This window comes from Amblyomma americanum, chromosome 5 (genome assembly GCF_052857255.1).
Source record: "Amblyomma americanum isolate KBUSLIRL-KWMA chromosome 5, ASM5285725v1, whole genome shotgun sequence".
NCBI lineage: Eukaryota > Metazoa > Arthropoda > Arachnida > Ixodida > Ixodidae > Amblyomma > Amblyomma americanum.
The window spans coordinates 140,134,160-140,152,399 of record NC_135501.1 but is presented as its reverse complement, the minus strand read 5'-3'; the positions used below and the strand labels follow the sequence as shown (position 1 = coordinate 140,152,399).

General features: G+C 46.0%; 1 protein-coding gene across 1 annotated transcript in view; it reads left to right on the top strand.

The window, feature by feature from the left end:
- The first annotated feature begins 4,711 nt into the window (after nt 1-4,711).
- LOC144135085 (uncharacterized) overlaps nt 4,712-18,240 on the top strand; it is a 942,878-nt gene continuing 929,349 nt past the window's right edge. The window contains exon 1 of the mRNA XM_077667844.1: nt 4,712-4,815. Within this exon, the coding sequence (XP_077523970.1) occupies nt 4,812-4,815 (4 nt within the window). The 5' untranslated portion in view covers nt 4,712-4,811. The remainder of the gene's footprint in view (nt 4,816-18,240) is intronic.

Below are 18,240 nucleotides of genomic sequence, written 5' to 3'. Positions count from 1 at the left end.
AGACCAGCAGAGAAAGCCGGCACGTTGGTGTCGTCACTGGCGAGAATATGCGCGGCAGTAGCAGGGGAGGCGTCCACAAGAGTATCACACAGCGGCGACAAATCAATTTGAGCACGTGCACAGTCGATTGCGTGATGCGCGGACAGAGTCCCAACCGAGGATGATGTGAGAGGAGCGGGAAAGAACAAAGAACTCAATGGTGTAGGAGAGGACTTGGATGATGAGGCGAGCGATGCACGCTGCGAGAGGTCGAACGGGTTAGCGCTGGCGGTTCGAAGGGAAATTTCAGAAAGCGACGTCGTCACTTTTTTTAGTTTGCGACACAAGTTGCTGCTAACGATGGACACGGCAGCACAAGTGTCAATGAGCGCATGAACAGGAACACCTTCAACCAGCACTTCAAGAATGTTCACAGGAGCGGCAATAGGGATTGAGACGGTCGCTGACCGCGCAGTTCTTGCCTGCGGAACTGCGGCGCCTAGTTTTCCGCTTGGAGGGGTGGCTACCGGCGGCGCATAGGAGAGACCGAACGGCGGCGAGGAGACGGCGGTCGGGGGGTTCGCTGGTAGGAGTCGGAGCTATAGATAGAGGGATGCTGGGGCAAATGAGAAGAGTCAGGTGCGGAGGGCACGGGAACGTCGTACGTAGGCGCTCGCTGGTAGTCGTGAGGACGAGATCCGTGTGTGCGGCACCAACGGGCCACATGACCAGCGAGGCCGGAAGTATAGCAAATCGGGCAGTTATCTTGCGTGCGCCACGGATTCAGAGGGCGTGGAGCGGTGCGAGGAAAGGCCGGTGAGGGTGAGGCATTGTAGGAGCGAGCGGCGGGTCAGGAAAGACGGTGCAAGGTGGCGCATAGGCAGGAACAACCGGCAGAGGTCGTGGCCGGACGACAGCTTCAGCGTAGGTCAGCGGTGCAGTGACTACAGGATGTGGATTAGCGGGCAGCAGGACCTCTGCAACCTGCTCCTGGATGACACGCTGAATGGAAGGCGACAGCGTTGGCGTTGGAGCGGGTTGGCAGGTAACCAGCGATAGCGGGCGGGCAACCTCCTCCCGCACAAACTGCTGGATCTGCTGAAGAAGGGTCGACTGATCGTGACCAGGACCGCCGACAGCCAAGCTCGAAAGGGTGCCGTCCGGAAAAATGGTACGGAGGGTGACAAGACGCTGTTTCCGGAGCTCGTCATATCTCTGACACAAAGAAATGACGTCGGAGATGGTTTGAGGATTTTTGGACACTAACATCTGAAATGCGTCGTCCTCAATCCCTTGAAGAATGTGTATGATTTTGTCCGCGTCGCTCATGGATGGATTCAGATGCTTGCATAAATCAACAACATCCTCGATATAGGTTGTGAAATTCTCTCCGCTCTGCTGGGCCCGACTGCGCAACCATTGTTCGGCATGAATTTTTCGGACACCGGGGCGGCCGAAGACATCGGTAAGGCTGGTTTTGAGGGCCGCCCAGGTAGAAAAATCGGCTTCGTGGTTGCGAAACCACAAGTTGGCGACGTCGGTCAGATAAAAGATGGCGTTTGTCAGCTTGACGCTGTCGTCCCACTTATTATAGGCGCTGACGCGTTCATAGGAGGCGAGCCAGTCTTCGACGTCGGTGTCGTCCGTGCCGCTGAAGATCGCAGGGTCGCGCTGACGCACGGTACCGGAACAGACGGCGGCGGCGGGAACAGTGGAGCCAGGCTGGAGCTGGCTGTCAGTCATCGTGATAGAGGCTGGTAAGGGGTGTAGATCTTCAGGTCCGTAGATCCGTAAGGTCTGTAGCTCCAAGGTGGGAGCAGGCAGCACCTCCACCAAATGTAAGCACGCAAATCAGACGCACAAGAAATGTGGACAGGCAAAAGCTTTGTCGACACAGCGTAGCTCCAAGCCAAGAGTGCGACAGCGTCAGCTTCGTCTTCTTCGCCAACTGAACTGCGTAAGCTTCGTCTTCTTCAGCTTTCTCTCCTTCGGCGGCACTAGCCGCTGGAGCAGCAAACCCCAATTGTATGTCTTACAATAGGTTAGGACTTAGATTCATATAGAACCTGTAGAAACGGAGAATCTCTCAGTCCGCCGTGTGGCATCAGGCAGCCCTTGACCACTGCCTGAAAAAGGACTGTCCAGGGTTAAACTGGGGCGAAACTGGGGCAAAACTGGGCCAAAACTGCGGAAGTTTAAAACTAAAACAAATCCGGGAATGCACATAAAAAAGAATGACGCGCAACGTTTGCGCGCTGATACTGCTCAGATTATTTGCTTCATTATGTAACATCGTGGTGTAATATTCTTCCAATTTACATGAGAAGGATGCCACATAACTGCTTTGATAGCGCTACAGTTTTGTTTGTAAGAAACTTCGGCATTTTTCTCAGTTTGTGTTTAGATTCATTAAAAATTTTTCTCAAGTGTTGAAAAAGTTGTCTGATGCCATAAACTCATACATTTTGTGATACAAATGTTATGCAAATCATACAAAATCATCATAAATGACAATAATTTTTAAAAAATCATATTTCTCATACAGATGTCATACAATATAACACAAATTGTATGACATTTGTATGACGAAGCCTGAATGAGGCTACTGCATCATGCAGCTTATTTCTGCAGTGCCAGTGCTGAAATCTTTGCATCCTTCCCTATGCTTAAATGCTGCGTGTATAGTTCGTGTGGAAACAAGTGGCTTCTTCCGCAAAATGAACTCAGTTGGAAATTGGCGCTGGTAGTTTATTTTGTCATCGTTTTCCTTCGCATGTTCGCATTTATGCATCCACATATATCTCGGTAGCCTGCTGATGCAATCCAAGTGGTACCTTTTGTCCGCTGCCTTCGATTACCAGAACTCTGCCAAGAAAAATGATTGCCGCGAAAAGGGTGCCAAAATTTGTGCGGAACAGCATCTGTAATAGACGCAATTTTTGCTGGCGTCGCTAGTATTTGAACAACAAGATATCACGAATACTCAGTTTAAATGGAAAGTTCGAAGAACCTTAATATGCGGCGTGAACTCACGTGTTTAACTATTATGTAAGCATAACTTTACAGGGCAGCACGTAACGTTGCTGGAAAGCAACGAACAATTTTATAACACTGCCTGGACGAGTGGGTAGGCACTCATTGTAATACAGTGCGAACAGGACACAGACGTATGGTGTTGTACATTTGCTTCTTTGTCGTATCCTTTTCGCGCTGTTTTAGAATGAATGTTACAGCATTATGATAACATTTGTGCTGCAGTGATTTATTTCGTGGCGTTTTTTTCAAAGCCTGAAAAGTAGCAAGGTACTTTAAAAGTCACGTCATGTAACCAGAACTAAGTTCCTGTAACTTGAACTGACCTAAAACATTTCCAAAGGGCGTTCTCTGCAGCTTCCGTTGTTTATTGCATTGTTTTCTTACTGAAGGCTAGAAGATAAACAAAAACGGTGGATAAGCTGCAATTCCTTATTTCTTCTAGCCGAACAATTTTTTTGGCCTGTAGAGAATCGTGTGCCCGCGTCAATGACTGTTCAGTAACGGCAAGAGTGGTCCATGAAGTGTCGCAAAGATGTAGGCTTAGGAAAAATATCAAAAGCATGCTAAGGCTTAGTTTTAGGTAGACATTTTAGGCTTTAGATTGCGCGGTCGTACACAGGGCGATACACCCTAGCTCTGTCTCCGGGCGCGACCTTGGTATGTATTGAGGTAGCCCTGTTACCTTAAAGCAACCAAACATATTCCGTACATTGAGCAGCGCAGCGTCTAGCATTTACTTCCTGGCTTCTATATTCAATATGACAGGCAGCCAAAATATAGCCCACTTTTCAAACTTCTGTACTGCATAAAACGTAAAATAAGCCAAGGTACGTGCCACTACTGTGTCCCCTGTGTTAATATTTATTGCATATTTTAGTATGCCCTTTACTGCGGGTGGGTAACTTTAGGCGTTGACGAAATATTGCAATATTGCTAAAAAGGCGGGCAGTTCAGAGCAGTCTTCGAGCGTCTAATAGGTTTGTGCGCCAGGTACAGTAGGAAACAAGATTGAAAGATGCGCGTGTGAAATTGCCTATCTTGGATGTTTTTTGTACAAGAAATACTCGAGCATATACTACTTTCGGCCAAAAGTACCACTTCGGGCACTCTGGGACGTGTCCTAATACAAGGTCGAGACAACACCAGAAAATTGAGAGATCACTCACAGCAATACCTTTCATTGAACTGTCACCATGTGACTAAGCTCCTTCTTTCTAAACAAATATGCAAACATTCCTATATCAACTGTAGATGCAGGAGCAAGGAAATGAGTTTAGGGTTGTTTGAAGAAGAAAAAAGGCGGAGTGGTACCACTGTTTTTACGTGCGTAACATATGTCTTAAAATGAGTAACTTTGGTGCATTAAACCCTGCTCAGAAGGTTGCAAATTAAGTTGCATGACGCGCTTTGCGTTTATTGAGGCCTTTTTCGTTCACAATATTGCACAGGCTGTGTCTGAAATCTGCAGCTTTTTACAGAAATTTCAATGTCAGCAGAACCCCCCTCCCACCTCTGTGCCTGATACTATGTAGGCAACCTGTCCCGCAAGTGTTTTCCCGTGCGAGCAGCTAACCCGATTTGCTGCTCCGCCTCACGTAAAACCATGACCGCATAGCGGGGCTACCAATTACACGTTAAGGAAAACGCAGATGCACTCCTGCAATCTGCAATCTTATTTTTCCTGCATTTGCAGTCCGGATGGTCGCTCGACCATCTTTATCCTGGCGGGAATCTGCTGTGCGATTCTCCTAGTCCTGACCTCCGGGCTCTTACTTTCAGCGTCATCAATTCTTGATATGAGTGAGTACTACGTTTGCTTTCTTTCAAAATCGGTCGAACGTAAGCTGATATTATGTTTAAACACCTGCATTGTGACAATCGACTAAATAATCATGAACATGACTATTTTTAATGCGCTTGGGTCAGCTTGGTGACACAGCGCATTGGCACTAGTTATTTCGCATTAATCAAAGTGGGATAACCATTTCACACCGCAAAAGCCGAGCACAAGGCAAGCGATTTAACCCATCGTTCTGTGTCTGATATTAAGCTAGAAAAGATATTCTTGGAATCCCAGTTTAATTGTTGTATGGCGTAGGGCCACAGTATTGTTGATTGCATAAAGGTTTAGAGTAACCCCACCGCAACTGCAACCTAATTGCATGAACTTAAGCGGCAAGTAGCACACTAATGCTATGATTAATTACAAAATCTCCTTCCTGCCGATGTTCGCGTCATGCCCCATTACTGTAAACGAATTGTATTTTTTTGTGTGTGTGCGGTGAGGTGGGGGTTGGAAGTGGAAATCAGGGAGCTTTGTCGGCGCCTCGAGGTGGGACGCAGTAAGTAAAATTAGATTTGGATGCAATTTTAGCCTCCTGAATTTAAAATTTCTTAACCTTCATATTCATTTGCCTCGTAACGAATAAATGAAGCGAAATATGTGGTATAAACATTTTTATATCCGTCGTCGATGACAATCATGACCCAATAGCACTTGTGATGGTCTAGTGAATCCCGAATCCGGCGGATTATGTTAAGGCCGAGTACTATCATTTTATTATATTGATGAACCTGTAAAATCGCATTGTTCTGACCAAAGCATACGAGGTGGTAAATGAGGCACACAGGAGAAAAAAGTTTTATTTTTTAACTTTCACTTCTTTCTGCGATTGTCATCGCTCGTCCCCTGCCATTTCATATTGAATGACAGTAAAATTCTTAATTCTTTTTTAATTGGTGGATGAGTCTTCAGGCATTGACGAGTGCAAAGAAGTTTTCGATGTTGCTATTTACATGTGCGATTGGCTTTGAATGTTATTTTTGTAAAAACTTTTTCTTCTGAATATTCACGATAGCCAACTTTTATTTGTCAGTGGAAGCTACCTAAGAAAAGCGCTAATAGCTGGATTGCACAAAAGAAAGGCTCTTTGAGCATGCTCAGACAAAAAACTTGCACGTTGTTCTTAATATTTATTGGCTCAAGGATGTCTTTGAGAAATTGGTATTTGTAAGTATTCTAAAATTGGAGTTGCAAGCCTGAAATAAAATGGAAGTTTGAAATCATCAAGGAATACACACGTGTGAAAAAGTTTCTTACATTCACTATTAAATAACACAAAACGTTTAGATTACTGCGTTTTTCTTGACTGAATTGCACTTGACTAAGTTTCGGAAAATCGAATTTCCCAGATTTACTTAAAGAACGCGAGAGAATAAGCATGGCTTTTTTATTATAAAAGTGATTTTGCGTGGATTTTAAGCGCACTATAATCACGCGTTTAATATTGTCACACAAACGCCTAAGCGACGACGAAGAGGTGAAGAGGCCTGGAAGAAGCTCGCCATCAGGTCGATTCACCCCTGTAATGATATCCGCAACAGTGTGGTAGATCCTTCCCGACATCGCTGGAGGCGAAGAATCGCCGGAATGACACAGGAAGACTCACGGCAGCCACGAGCAGCGGCACCACCCACTTGGCAGCGCGGACCTTTCCTGGAAAAGTCCGCGTAAAAGAACAACTCTTTGGCAGCCTCGTCCGCCAGCCGCCAACAAAATTCGAGGAATTCATGAAAGAAGCCTGCACGATTAAGAAGACCCTCGACATCCGAGATCGGCCGTACAACCGCCCTTCCTCTGCCTGTGCAATCCGTTCGGACACGCCGGCCACCACCAGCGACAGCTTGCGGGAAGTTATCCGCAGAATCGTCCGCGAGGAGCTACGCCGATTACTGCCATCCTCCCCATAGCCCCAAGCAGCGACTCTGATGGACGGGGTTAGGGAAGAAGTGCAACAGACACTTGGCACCCCGACGGCAACAGAACCCCACGTCATGACCTACACCGCTGCAGTAAGGACTACCCAGCACCTCCACCAGATGTCACGTAGTGGTGACGGCAGTCGAAGCAGCGATGAAGACGAACGAAAGGGTCTTCTAAAAGAACCGTTTATTGGGCTGACTTGCACCAAAAATGGACTGAATCACTCGCAGCGGCGAAGCGGCAAGCCAGCTCGGCGGTCGTCGAACAGAATGGCCGCCGCTGTCGGCCGTGCTCAATTTAAAGCTGACAGAGAACTTTCGAGATAAAGAGCGCAAAGTTACTAGAACATTACGGAACAACGTAGAATCAGCTGTGCCTGGCTGCGATCAATCGAGATAAATCTAGTGGCGTCTTGCGTAGCAAACAAAGCGATGAAGTGATGTGGCGGCAGATTTTAAAAACGAACACATTGCAAATATTAGCGGCAATATTGTCACGCAAACGCTCAAGCGACGACGAAGAGGTGAAGAGGCCTGGAAGAAGCTCGCTATCAGGTCGATTCACCCCTGTAATGAAATCCGCAACAGTCTGGTAGACCCTTCCCGACATCGCTGGAGGCGAAGAATCGCCGGAATGACACAGGAAGACTCACGGCAGCCACGAGCAGCGGCACCACCCACTTGGCAGCGCGGACCTTTCCTGGAAAGGGTGGGGAAGACATGCACGAGTGACTCACCAATTATCATTGGGTGAGCAGTCATCGTTAAGGTGGGCAATGCTGTTTTCTTTTTGGACGGTGCCACTTTGACATGGTTCGAGAACCACGAAGCATCCTTAACGAGCTGGGAACACTTCGTGGAAAAGATCCGCAACTGATACCTCTGCAAAAGGGAAATGTGCTGAGCAGACTTCGCTGCAGTGAGCGCCAGCGCCTGTTGAGACGTGCACGACGTACATTGAACAAGTGCTGAAGCCATGCAAGGTGGTTCATTCACAGATGTCCGAGGAAGACCGAGTTGGCCATCTACTCAAAGGCATCGCGGAGTAACATCGACTCTGCTACGGATGTCATCAAACATTCCCGCACATTTCAAGCGCTTAAGCTCCGTCGCGTTACCCCCAAGTTCGTCTGGTAGCCTATGTCACAACTGTTGCTAGCATGCATTCCCATGAGCCGCTCAAACCTGCCCGACTAGCTTCGACAAATTGTTCGTGATCAACTCTCTCGGCATCAAGATCTTGTGCGCCGCTGTGAAGCCCCAAATGACAGCTATTCCCTGCAGGCAGCTCCGGTCCAGCACTCCTCTTTTTGTAGTTGTACGAATGACACCGCTTGCCGTGGGCCTCGCAATGACTCCCGTGAGCCTGCTCTGCTCACACGTTCCTACTCCAGCGCACCTCCTCCTCCGCAACGCAGTAGACTTTGATGGCTGCTTCGATCGTGTCTACGACGACTGTTACCCTGAGCGTCCTCGCAAGCCACCACTGTTTTACCGCTGCGGTATGCTCGGACACATACCTATATTCTGCCGCCGCCTAGGCTAGACTTCACGCTGTCAGAGCCCAAGGCCGAATCGTCGGCCAGGTTTCAATGCGGACGTTCACGACCCGATCTTACCGCCTCCTCAGGGCTTGTACCGCTACGCACCACACCGGAACGACTCATCTGCCTCTGACCGGAGCCCGACTCCCGCCGATCGCCTTCTATCCGCCGCCCTTTCCCGCCACCCGGAAACTAGCGGGTGTGGCCGATGGAGGTGCGGTCGTCAGGTCGTCGATATTGCCACTTCCTTTGCTCGTCTTTATGTAAACAAGAACCGCGTAGAAGTGCTAGTAGACATTGTTTGCGTTATTGCTTTAGTGGATACTTGTGCCACGGCGTCGTTGAAGAGCTTAGATGTCAAGAACCGCCTTGGTCGTAAAATAATGTTCGGTTGAGCTAGTGCTGTCATATTTCGTGGCGTAGGGGCGAATCACTGGTTGCGCTTTGTATTTCTTATGTAAATTTAGTGATCGATGGCCACGTGTTCCGAACTGAATTGGCGGTGCCCCCTCGCTCCACGCACGTCGTTACCTGGGGTATTGACGTTTCACAACAGTGCGGGGTAACTGTAGGCTTCAGCAGTGGCGGGACATAATTAAGCCTTAGTCTTCTGTCTGCCCTCATCGAAGACTCGCCGCGGAATACCAAAGCGTTTTCTGTCTCCGAAGATACCGTCGATCCAGCTACGTCCGGCTTCTTCGTCCCAGCTATCTCGTCGAGCGCTATACGCGCTGCCTGCGATGCTGTAGTGGAACCTGCTTCCCTTGCTTACGTGAAGTAGAGTGGGCTGGTGCTCCGCAGCGTCAGGATATAGAGATGGTTGGTTAAAGGATGGTCAATGAGGGACGCGGATTTGATTGAAATGCAGACTTTGAACGTCGAATAATTATGAATCAGGACCGTATCCCTACAAGCAGTTAGTATGCTGGTGGTTGTGGGTATTAATGTCAACAAAATATATAGTTACATCCCTCATTAAAACTAGACATATTTTTAGAGACGACATCAAGTGCAAGGTCTCTAGCGACGCGGAAGCCAGGAACATCAGAACTGGGTGACCTGAATATACAACCAAAACAAACAGCAATCCTATTATCTATACCAAATACAGAGTGGTCCTTCTCAATCCAAACGGACTCAGTAAGTTACAATTAAGCTCAGGTTTGGTTGTATTGTATATTTTTTGCCACAAGGAGTAAAATTCACAGCACCACCGTGATATCAAGAAAGTCGATGATAATATTCAGGCGAGAAAGACGAAACAAAGTACAAGTTTTAAGAACTGCAAATTGACGTTTTAGGCACAAAGCGAACATCACTTAGTTGCAACGAGAGGGAATCTGTTAAGAAAGATCGTACTTTTTTCTCGGTTTCAGTCAGTTAGTCAGTCAGTTTTTATTTGCAGGAAAATCACATCGTCCTGCGGGTGGCACAGACTAAAGGCATGGTTGCCTGACGAGGTCCATGCCCCGTCGGACACAAGACTCATTTGCTTCATCTTCAAGTCCAAAGAATACTAAATTGTCTCTGCGTGACCTATCCTCATACTCATTGAGGCGGTGGTTCATCTCACTACTGCTAATTTCACCTTTTTGCAGTGTTAGGACCTTCTAGCACATCCTGTTTCGGAGGGGCCTGGCAATAAGACCTCAGGCACCCTCCGAGTGACCCCCGTCTTTGAAGTCTGTGTCTCAATTTTCGAAGTTTTGCCGTGATTTGGTCTCTGGCGGCTGGCCTACCAGCTGCCAGTTTGACTATGGCCGACCAGGCTAATTCAGATGGCCAGTCACAGCCGGGCGGCTCCTCCTCGTGCGGAGTGAATCCAGTCATCGTCTCGGAACAGTCCTCGGACAACCTTCCACCTTCTCGTACGCCTTTGGACCCCGACCCTGCCTATCACTCTTTGGGTGCCGTCTCGCTGAAGCCGTTGGTGGTTCTGGAGTCACCGAAAACCACCCGCTTTGAGTTGGGCACGGATGCCGATGCCATGAAAGTTCATGAGGAGAATGTCACTGCAATTTTGTACAAGGAGAACAAGATAGGTCCTGCAGCCCGCGGTGTTCTGCCTCTCGTTTGTGACTTATACCGCCAAACAGCACATTTCTTTGCTTGTGTGGTTGCCGAGACAAACTATTCACGGACGCTCCGGACCTCTTTGGATGCGCGAGAGCGCGAACTGCATATTCTCATTACACAGCTCACAGAGATGTCTGCCAAAGTCACTGTGTCTGAGGCAGAACTTCGCCATGTGAGGCAGGAGGCACTGGTCCCCCGTACTTTTGCTGACGCTCTGCGTGGTGCTCCGGCTGTTCTGCTACAGGATGATGCTGCAAATGCAGCCTTAGATGTGTCCTCTGGTCCTCCAGGGGCTTCTCCTGGGGGAGGCTCCCAATCGGATCAACTGCCGCATAAGTTGTTACTAACGTCTGTCGTGGCCTCGGCGGACGTCGGTTGTGAGGTGGCGGCTTTGATTAAGGCAAACATCTACCCCGAGGTCGAGGGAATCGGATCTGTTACCCTCCAATCTTCTCGTCGTGCCCTCATGGTTGCCTCCAAAGACCCTGCGGACCTGGACCGTCTCAAGGCCGCTATATGCAGGATCGAGGCCACTTGTACTTTGATCAATGTCCGTGTCCCCAGCAGAGGAATCCGCATATTCGCCTTGCCGCGGGGTCGACCCCGACGTGCCATCGCAGGATCTAGTAATCACACATAACCGCCGGAACCCAAACCACCATCTCGACCCATCCTCCTGCAAGGTTAGGTTATTTTTTGCCCACAAATCTGGACAAATTGTGCATATACTCGAGGTTGACCCCCCCTGTCTTCGCTCGTCTATGTGCGGCACTTCGCGTAACTATTGAATGAACTTCTGCCGAGGTCCGCGAAGATTTGCATGTCCCACTCTGCACTTACTGTGCTCAATATGGCCACGCTTTGAAGGCATGTAAGCTGCAAAATGATCCTTCGAAGGCTTGCTGCGCCCGCTGTGCGGGTTCGCACACTTTGGCGGCTTGCCCGATCAGTGTCCAGGACCTCAGAAGCAAGTGTGCCCCTTGCGTGGCTGCTGGTCTCCCGTCCGGTCATCCTGCGGGGCATGTGTCTTGTTCCCTTTTGCGTGAACGTGCGGATAGGATCCGCGCCCGCACTCATTAATGGCCTTAGTCCTCGTGTTACCCAGCGTCCCTTGCCCGGTCACATTTTGTTTCTCCAATTTAATTTAGATCACACTCGTTGCGACTTCCCCGATGGTTAAATTTATTCAGGCCAACAATATTACAGTAACCGCTTTGAGCGACCCATACATCTCCACGAATAATGAATTTGTAGGACTTCCCTCTACTTTTCACAAAATCTGCGCTCCTCAGGACCCAGGTGTGTCATATTGCTTCATAATCCTACTTTTGATATTTTTCCAACTTTTATTTCTTCTGAAGTTGTTGCTATCTTATGTTCCACACCGACAGAGCATTTTTTTATTGGTGTATACATCCCGCCTTGTGCAGATAATGAAGCGGCTCTTGCTTTGCTTACTACTTGTATACAAACTTCGCCCACTGATAAAATAATCATTTGCGGAGATTTTAACGCAAAAAACGTTTTATGGGGCGGACAGATCACTGACATTAGAGGAACTCATGTTCAAGCTTTTGCGGCCTCCAATGCCCTGGTCGTTCTTAATAATCCAGACTCTTTACCAACCTACGAAACTCCATATGCTTCAAGTTGGATTGACCTTAGCTTCGCGTCACCAAATTTGCTAACACAGGGCTATTCTTGGCAAGTAAGTGATGATGCATCACTTTCCGAGCACAGATTTATTAAATATTCGTTCTCCTCCCAACTTGTGTCTCTGTTTAAGCGGCTCACCAGAGCCAGCTCAGGTCGTTTAATTTACCAGTTATCTTCTCTGCCTTGGTTTCAATATTTTTATAATCATCAGTTCCATTCAGCGTCCGCTCTTGATCAGGTGCTTGCTAAATTTAACGACACTTTTATGACACTATATAACAAAAACTTGCGTTTGGTAAAACCCAAATTTCCCGAGGGTTCCATTTGGTGGACGGCTGATTTGAGCATGGAGCAGTCCCGTGTGCGCGCTCTTCGCCACCGTTTCCAGCACATTTCAGACCCTCAGTTAAGAATTTTCCACTTTATTATAGGGCTCTTGCAACGTATCGATATAATATTCGAAACACCCATGATAATTATTTAAAGATCTGCTCCACTGCTACGCGCAAATTCCTGTTTGGCAAGCCATACAAACATGCTTTTCGCAAGCTCAGGTGCCCTTCTGTAATTCCTCCTCTTCTGAACTCTGATGGCACGTATACTGAAACACTTCCTGAAACTGTAAAGTTGCTGCTTCGTACTCACATCGCTACAGATACTTATTCCCACGATCTTCCATACCATAATCACGTTCGTGACATTACAGCACAGCCTTACAATAGCTCAGTTCAGGATTTACCCTTCACTGCTGCAGAGATTGAAGCTGTAATCAATTCGATTGCTGTGACGTCTTCTCCTGGCCCTGATCTAATCTCTCCTCGTATTGTTCGCGCTTTGTTAAATGCTCATCTCCTGTTTTTCCTCTCTATTTTTAATTCTACTTTGCATTTGGGTTACTTTCCTCAGACTTGGAGAGTTGGAAGGATTATTTTTATTCCCAAACCAAATAGACCAGCGCACCTTCCCAATTTTTACTGGCCTATCTGCATTAATTCTTTTGGAAAAGTGCTCGAACGTTTGTTGTATGGTAGGCTGTACTATTTCCTGTTGCAGAATAATCTACTGCACAAAAATCAGTATGGTCTCACGCCTGGCCGTAGTTCTGTTCAGGATCTCTATCGTTTGCGGGAGTAAATATTTACACATCAGCAACAAAAACTTCCTGTGGTTCTCATTTCTCTGAACTTCAGAGGTGCATTTGATAGTGTTTGGCACCCTTTGGTTTTAAATTTTTTAAGACAACATCGATGTCCAGGAAATTTATATTCGCTCTTGGCCTCTTTCCTAGATAACCGATATTTGACCTATGAATCTCCTTCTTGTGCTATTTATGTGGCTTATTCTTTCGGTGGTCCGCAAGGTTCGCCTCTTTCACCTTTACTTTGGAACATTTTAATTTATGACCTCTTAAATCTCCCTGTCCCCTCACCTATCCACATTCAGGCATATGCTAACGACACTATTATCCTTGTCCCTGGAAAGACAAGCCACGAGTTGTCAACATTGGGTTCAAATGTTTTAACATTAATCCAAAACTGGTGTGGCAAGTATGTTGTTCACTTAAACCCTCAAAAGTGTTCTTATGTTTTATTTTTTTATGGAGTCCCGGCGTTGCGCAAATGTAAGCGAACTATACGCCTAGACAATTAAAGTCTCAAGTGTGATCCCAATGTTAAATTATTAGGAGTTGTTTTTGACTCCCAACTAAGCTTTATTCCTCATGTTAATTATTTGCAAGAGAAAATTATTGCCTCTACGACCAAGCTCCTTAATTGGTTCAGTTTCCATTTTCGTGTTTCTCCTTCGCATTTGCGCCTAATGTATCATTAGGTTATTCTTCATACAATCACCTATGCCGTCCCAGCTTGGTGGTTCCACTGTCCTCCTTCCAGACTTAGAGTTCGTGTCTTACCGTTGCAACGCATTCCGCTTCGTGCTCTTACTGGTGCCTGCTGCACTACGAGAACTGTTGCTCTTCATGCCCTTGCCAATGTCCTTCCATTGCCTATTTATCTGGACAAATGTGCAGAGTTTATGCTTTTTACATTACGGAAACCCGTTGTCTACGGCAAAACATTTTATAACCCGTTTATAATTCAGCTTGTAGTTAATATCTGGTTTGACCATCCCTCATTGAAATATAAATTTTTTTTTGCTCAACTTAGTTATGAGGACGACTTGGCTTTTTCGTGTCAACGCGCATTGCATATTTACACGGACGGTTCATTTACTCACCACAGTGCTGGTGCTGCTTGTGTTGTTCTTAGCGCCACAGAAAATATTTTATGCGTTCATCGCATATCCTTAGAACCACTTTCAAGTGCCTATGCTGCTGAGCTTGTAGCATTCCATTCTGCTGTTGTGTTTGCTATTAATAAACCTCCTTCTATGCCAGTTCATATACACTGATTCTCTATCTCTGCTTTCTGCCCTGTCTTCTGTTACTTCATTTAGCCCGACAATTATTTCAATTAAAAAAGATATCTATCGTTTTTCTTCCCTTGCCTCATTTCTTTTATTTCGTATCCGGGGTCACTCCGGAATTTTTGGAAATGAGTTAGCCGACCGGGCTGCTGGTCTGGCAATATGGCAGTTTATAGACTTATGGGCAATATGGCCATTTGCACACTTCTGCCCTTTCACGCAGTTGCGTGCGTTCCCGTTTACACCATTCTTCACTTCTTTTATGGCGAACTTATTGGAAAGAAAATAATGGCGGCACAGGATTATTTAACTGCATCCCCGATACGCACAATATTCCTTCCATCCGTCTACCTAGGAGTCCTCTTATTACTTTACTCACTGGGCATGGTCGATTCCCTTTCTACTTTAAAAAAATTGGCTTATCTTCTTCAATTTGCTCATGCGGAATTTTGAGCGAAGATGTCAGTCATTACTTCCAGAATTGCTCCCTTACTACTCGTTTAGTTTCCCGTTTAAAGTCTCTCTGCTCATCTAACATTACACTGTCTACTTACCCCTCTCTTTTGAATAACCCTGCTGCTTATGCTGTTCTAATTCAAATGGTTAATCTCATCAGCAGCACAATTCCCACACATTCCCGGTGAGTACCTTCGTCACTATCATTTTTCCTGCATAAGCTCTGTGCAGAGAAGTGCTCTGTGTTCTTTTGCTGGACAAGGACGCATCTCGGTGGTATGACACTGTGTTTGGACCAACTGTGCCTGTGACTTTATCGGTGCTGACATTTTCTGTGACTCAATCTGTGCCTATGACTGTCTGTGGTGTCTGGACCAACTGTGCCTGTGACTTTATCTGTGCTTCTGACTGTCTGTGCTGTTTGGACCAACTGTGCCTGTGACTTCAACTGTGCTGACATTCTCTGTGACATTATCTGTGCTTCTGTCTGTTCTGTGCATTTGGGGTTTGATTTTCTTTTTGTTTGTTTGTTGTTTCTATTGTCCTGCTTTTCTCTTTAAATTAAGTTTTTTGAGCGTTTAGCTTCTTTTCTTTTTTTTATTGGCTTTAAGCCCGGTATGCGTTGCTGGTCCGGGCTCCCTCTCTTTTTCATTTATGTTTTTGTATTTTTTCTGAGAGGACCAATAAAAAGGTAAAAGGGTCTCAATCGCTGCCAGTCTCTTTGTGATATCATGCACACGTTACTCTAAGATCTTTTGGTTAGCTTTCACCTCATTAAGGTCGACATTACTTCTGCATGACGCGATTCCATTGCACTGGAAAGAGCTTTCATAAGTAATATTTATTTATTTAATTATTTTACAATACTGCCGCTCTCAGCCAAGAGCCTAGCAGAAGGGAATGAACAATTTCTTGTTTGCGTACAAGTATCCATGTGAGTGACACAAATAACGAAGAAACGACAAAATTCATAAAAATACAAGCGATAAGGTAATACAAAGATACAAGAGAAAACTTCGTTGAATATAGTGAACAACAGCGGTGCAACTCAAAGACATAAGCAAAAACGGGAAATTTTAAAGAAACAACTGCATTTCAATTCTACTTATTGAGAGTGCTACTTAGAAGAGAATCGGGAAGAGATATTAGATGACCTTAATATTCTTTTGTGGCAATCTCTGTGAAACGAACCTGGATAACGAATTTGTCGTAGTTAATGATGAGCCAAGTGCATTCGATTCTGTGATTACGTGAGCAAAAATGATTACCTGAATGTGCCGTTAGAAAATGAATACTCAGTCAGCGTATGCTCGGGTTTATGCCTTGTTTTTCTAGCTTGCAAATATGAAATGTACTGCGCGGTATCCTTGTTATACTAACGATCCAGGTTTTGATAAAGGAACTTAAGTCGTCCTTGTTTTGCTCTCGTCGATAGTGTGTTAAGGCCTGAACAGGCTAAGGGACGTGAGGGTCAGTCAGTAGGACGACACTTCCTGTGAATGAACCTTGCGGCCTTTCTTTGTACGCCTTCAAGTTTAGCTAACGGTGCAAGGAAAGAAAACTGTGTTAGCGTATTCTAAAATAGGTCTCACAAATGTTTTCTATGCCAGAAGCTTAATATTCATTGGAGCGAGCTTTAGGCGTGTTTATAGACAAAATAGCTTTCGCAGTGCAGTTGTTGTAATATCAGTTATGTGCGTTTCCTATTTCCGGTTTGACGTAAACGTTGTGCCTAAGTATTTAGGTTGATCGGCCTTCAAAAGACGCACGTTTTTAACGGCATTGGTGAAGTGAGATGGCTGTCTTTGTCATGTAATCGTCATTGACAGTGAATTAGTTACGTTAATAAACATTTGCCACTTGGAGCACCACTCGGCTAGCGTGTTAAGAAAACCAGAAAGAAGATGGTCGTTATGGCTATTAATTTCGATATATATCACTCAATCATCAGCGAAGAGTTTAATTTTGCGCCCTATATAGTCGGTTATATCTTTAATAAAAATATAAAATAGCCGTGGCCCGTGAGCTGAGCCTTGTGGTTCTGCAGACATGACAGGTACGATACCACATGGCGTATGATCGAACAAAAACTCTGAGCGGTTTGTTAAAAAGTCGGTTATCCAAGCGGAAACTTCTCCCTTCCAAATAGTTTTATCTAGATTTACAATGCGCTTGGTGTGACTCACGCAATCAAAAGCTTTAGAGAAATCAAGTAAAATGACGTCAATTTGAGAAAGATTATTAACCACAAAAGCAAGGCCATAAACTACCTCTGTTATTTGAGTGATGGTTGATGAGGCCGATCGAAAACCATGCTGGTGGGGCGAGAGTATATTTTCTCGTTCTAGAAAGACTGATATCTGTTTTAAAATAATATGCTCCAGTGTTTTGCATGAAGTGCTGCTGGGTGATATTGGTCTGAAATTAGCAACATTATTTTCGTCTCCTGTCTTGTGGATATGTACTTTTCAAGCCTTTTTGAAATCGTATGGCAGAATAGCAGTTTGTAGTAGCTTGAGAAAAACCTGTCCTAGATATCTACTGCACCACTCAGCGTATTTTTTTAGGAATTCATTTGAAATTTCGTCAGGACCATTTGGTTTTTTAGGGTCAATGTTGAGGAGGAGATTCTGGATTGCGGCGTCTATTATTGTTAACGGATCAAGCACCGAGGCAGGGAGTGGCGAGGGAGGGGGAAGTGAATCGTTGTCTTTCGTGAAGACTGACTGGAAGAAATTGTATTGATTAGCCATTGTACTTTTCTCGTCTTCGGCTAGTTTGGTCGTCGTTGGCTGGGCACTGCGCAGATGTTTTCAGAATCTTTGTGGGCTGTTCTTCAGGAACCTAGGTAAAGTGACAGTATAGTAGCATTGTTTCTAATCCTTTAGTTTTTGCTTGAACTGCATTATCGCAGACCATAACTTCAAGGTAGTGGTTAATTTCGGGCTACTCTTGTTAACCATACGAAGCCGTTTTACGCGCCGTTTTGCATGGATGACTTCACGTGGGATCCATGTATACTTAAGCTGCTGATTTTTCTTTATCATTGAGAGATAGATAGAGAGGAGGAGAGAAAGGCAGGGACGTTAACCGGAAAGGAGTTCCGGTTGGCTACCCTGCAATGGGGAAGAGGAATTAGTTGACTAAAAGTAGGAAGAGAGAGGAAAAAGGCATAACGCACACACAAGCACAACGCTGTCACAATTCGTCACTCAATTCAGTCGATCTCAAGTAGGCAAAGAGTGCCTTGTATGCCTTGAGGGCAGTCGGCTGCTGTGGCCACGGACCGAGGATCTTTTGCTCTGTT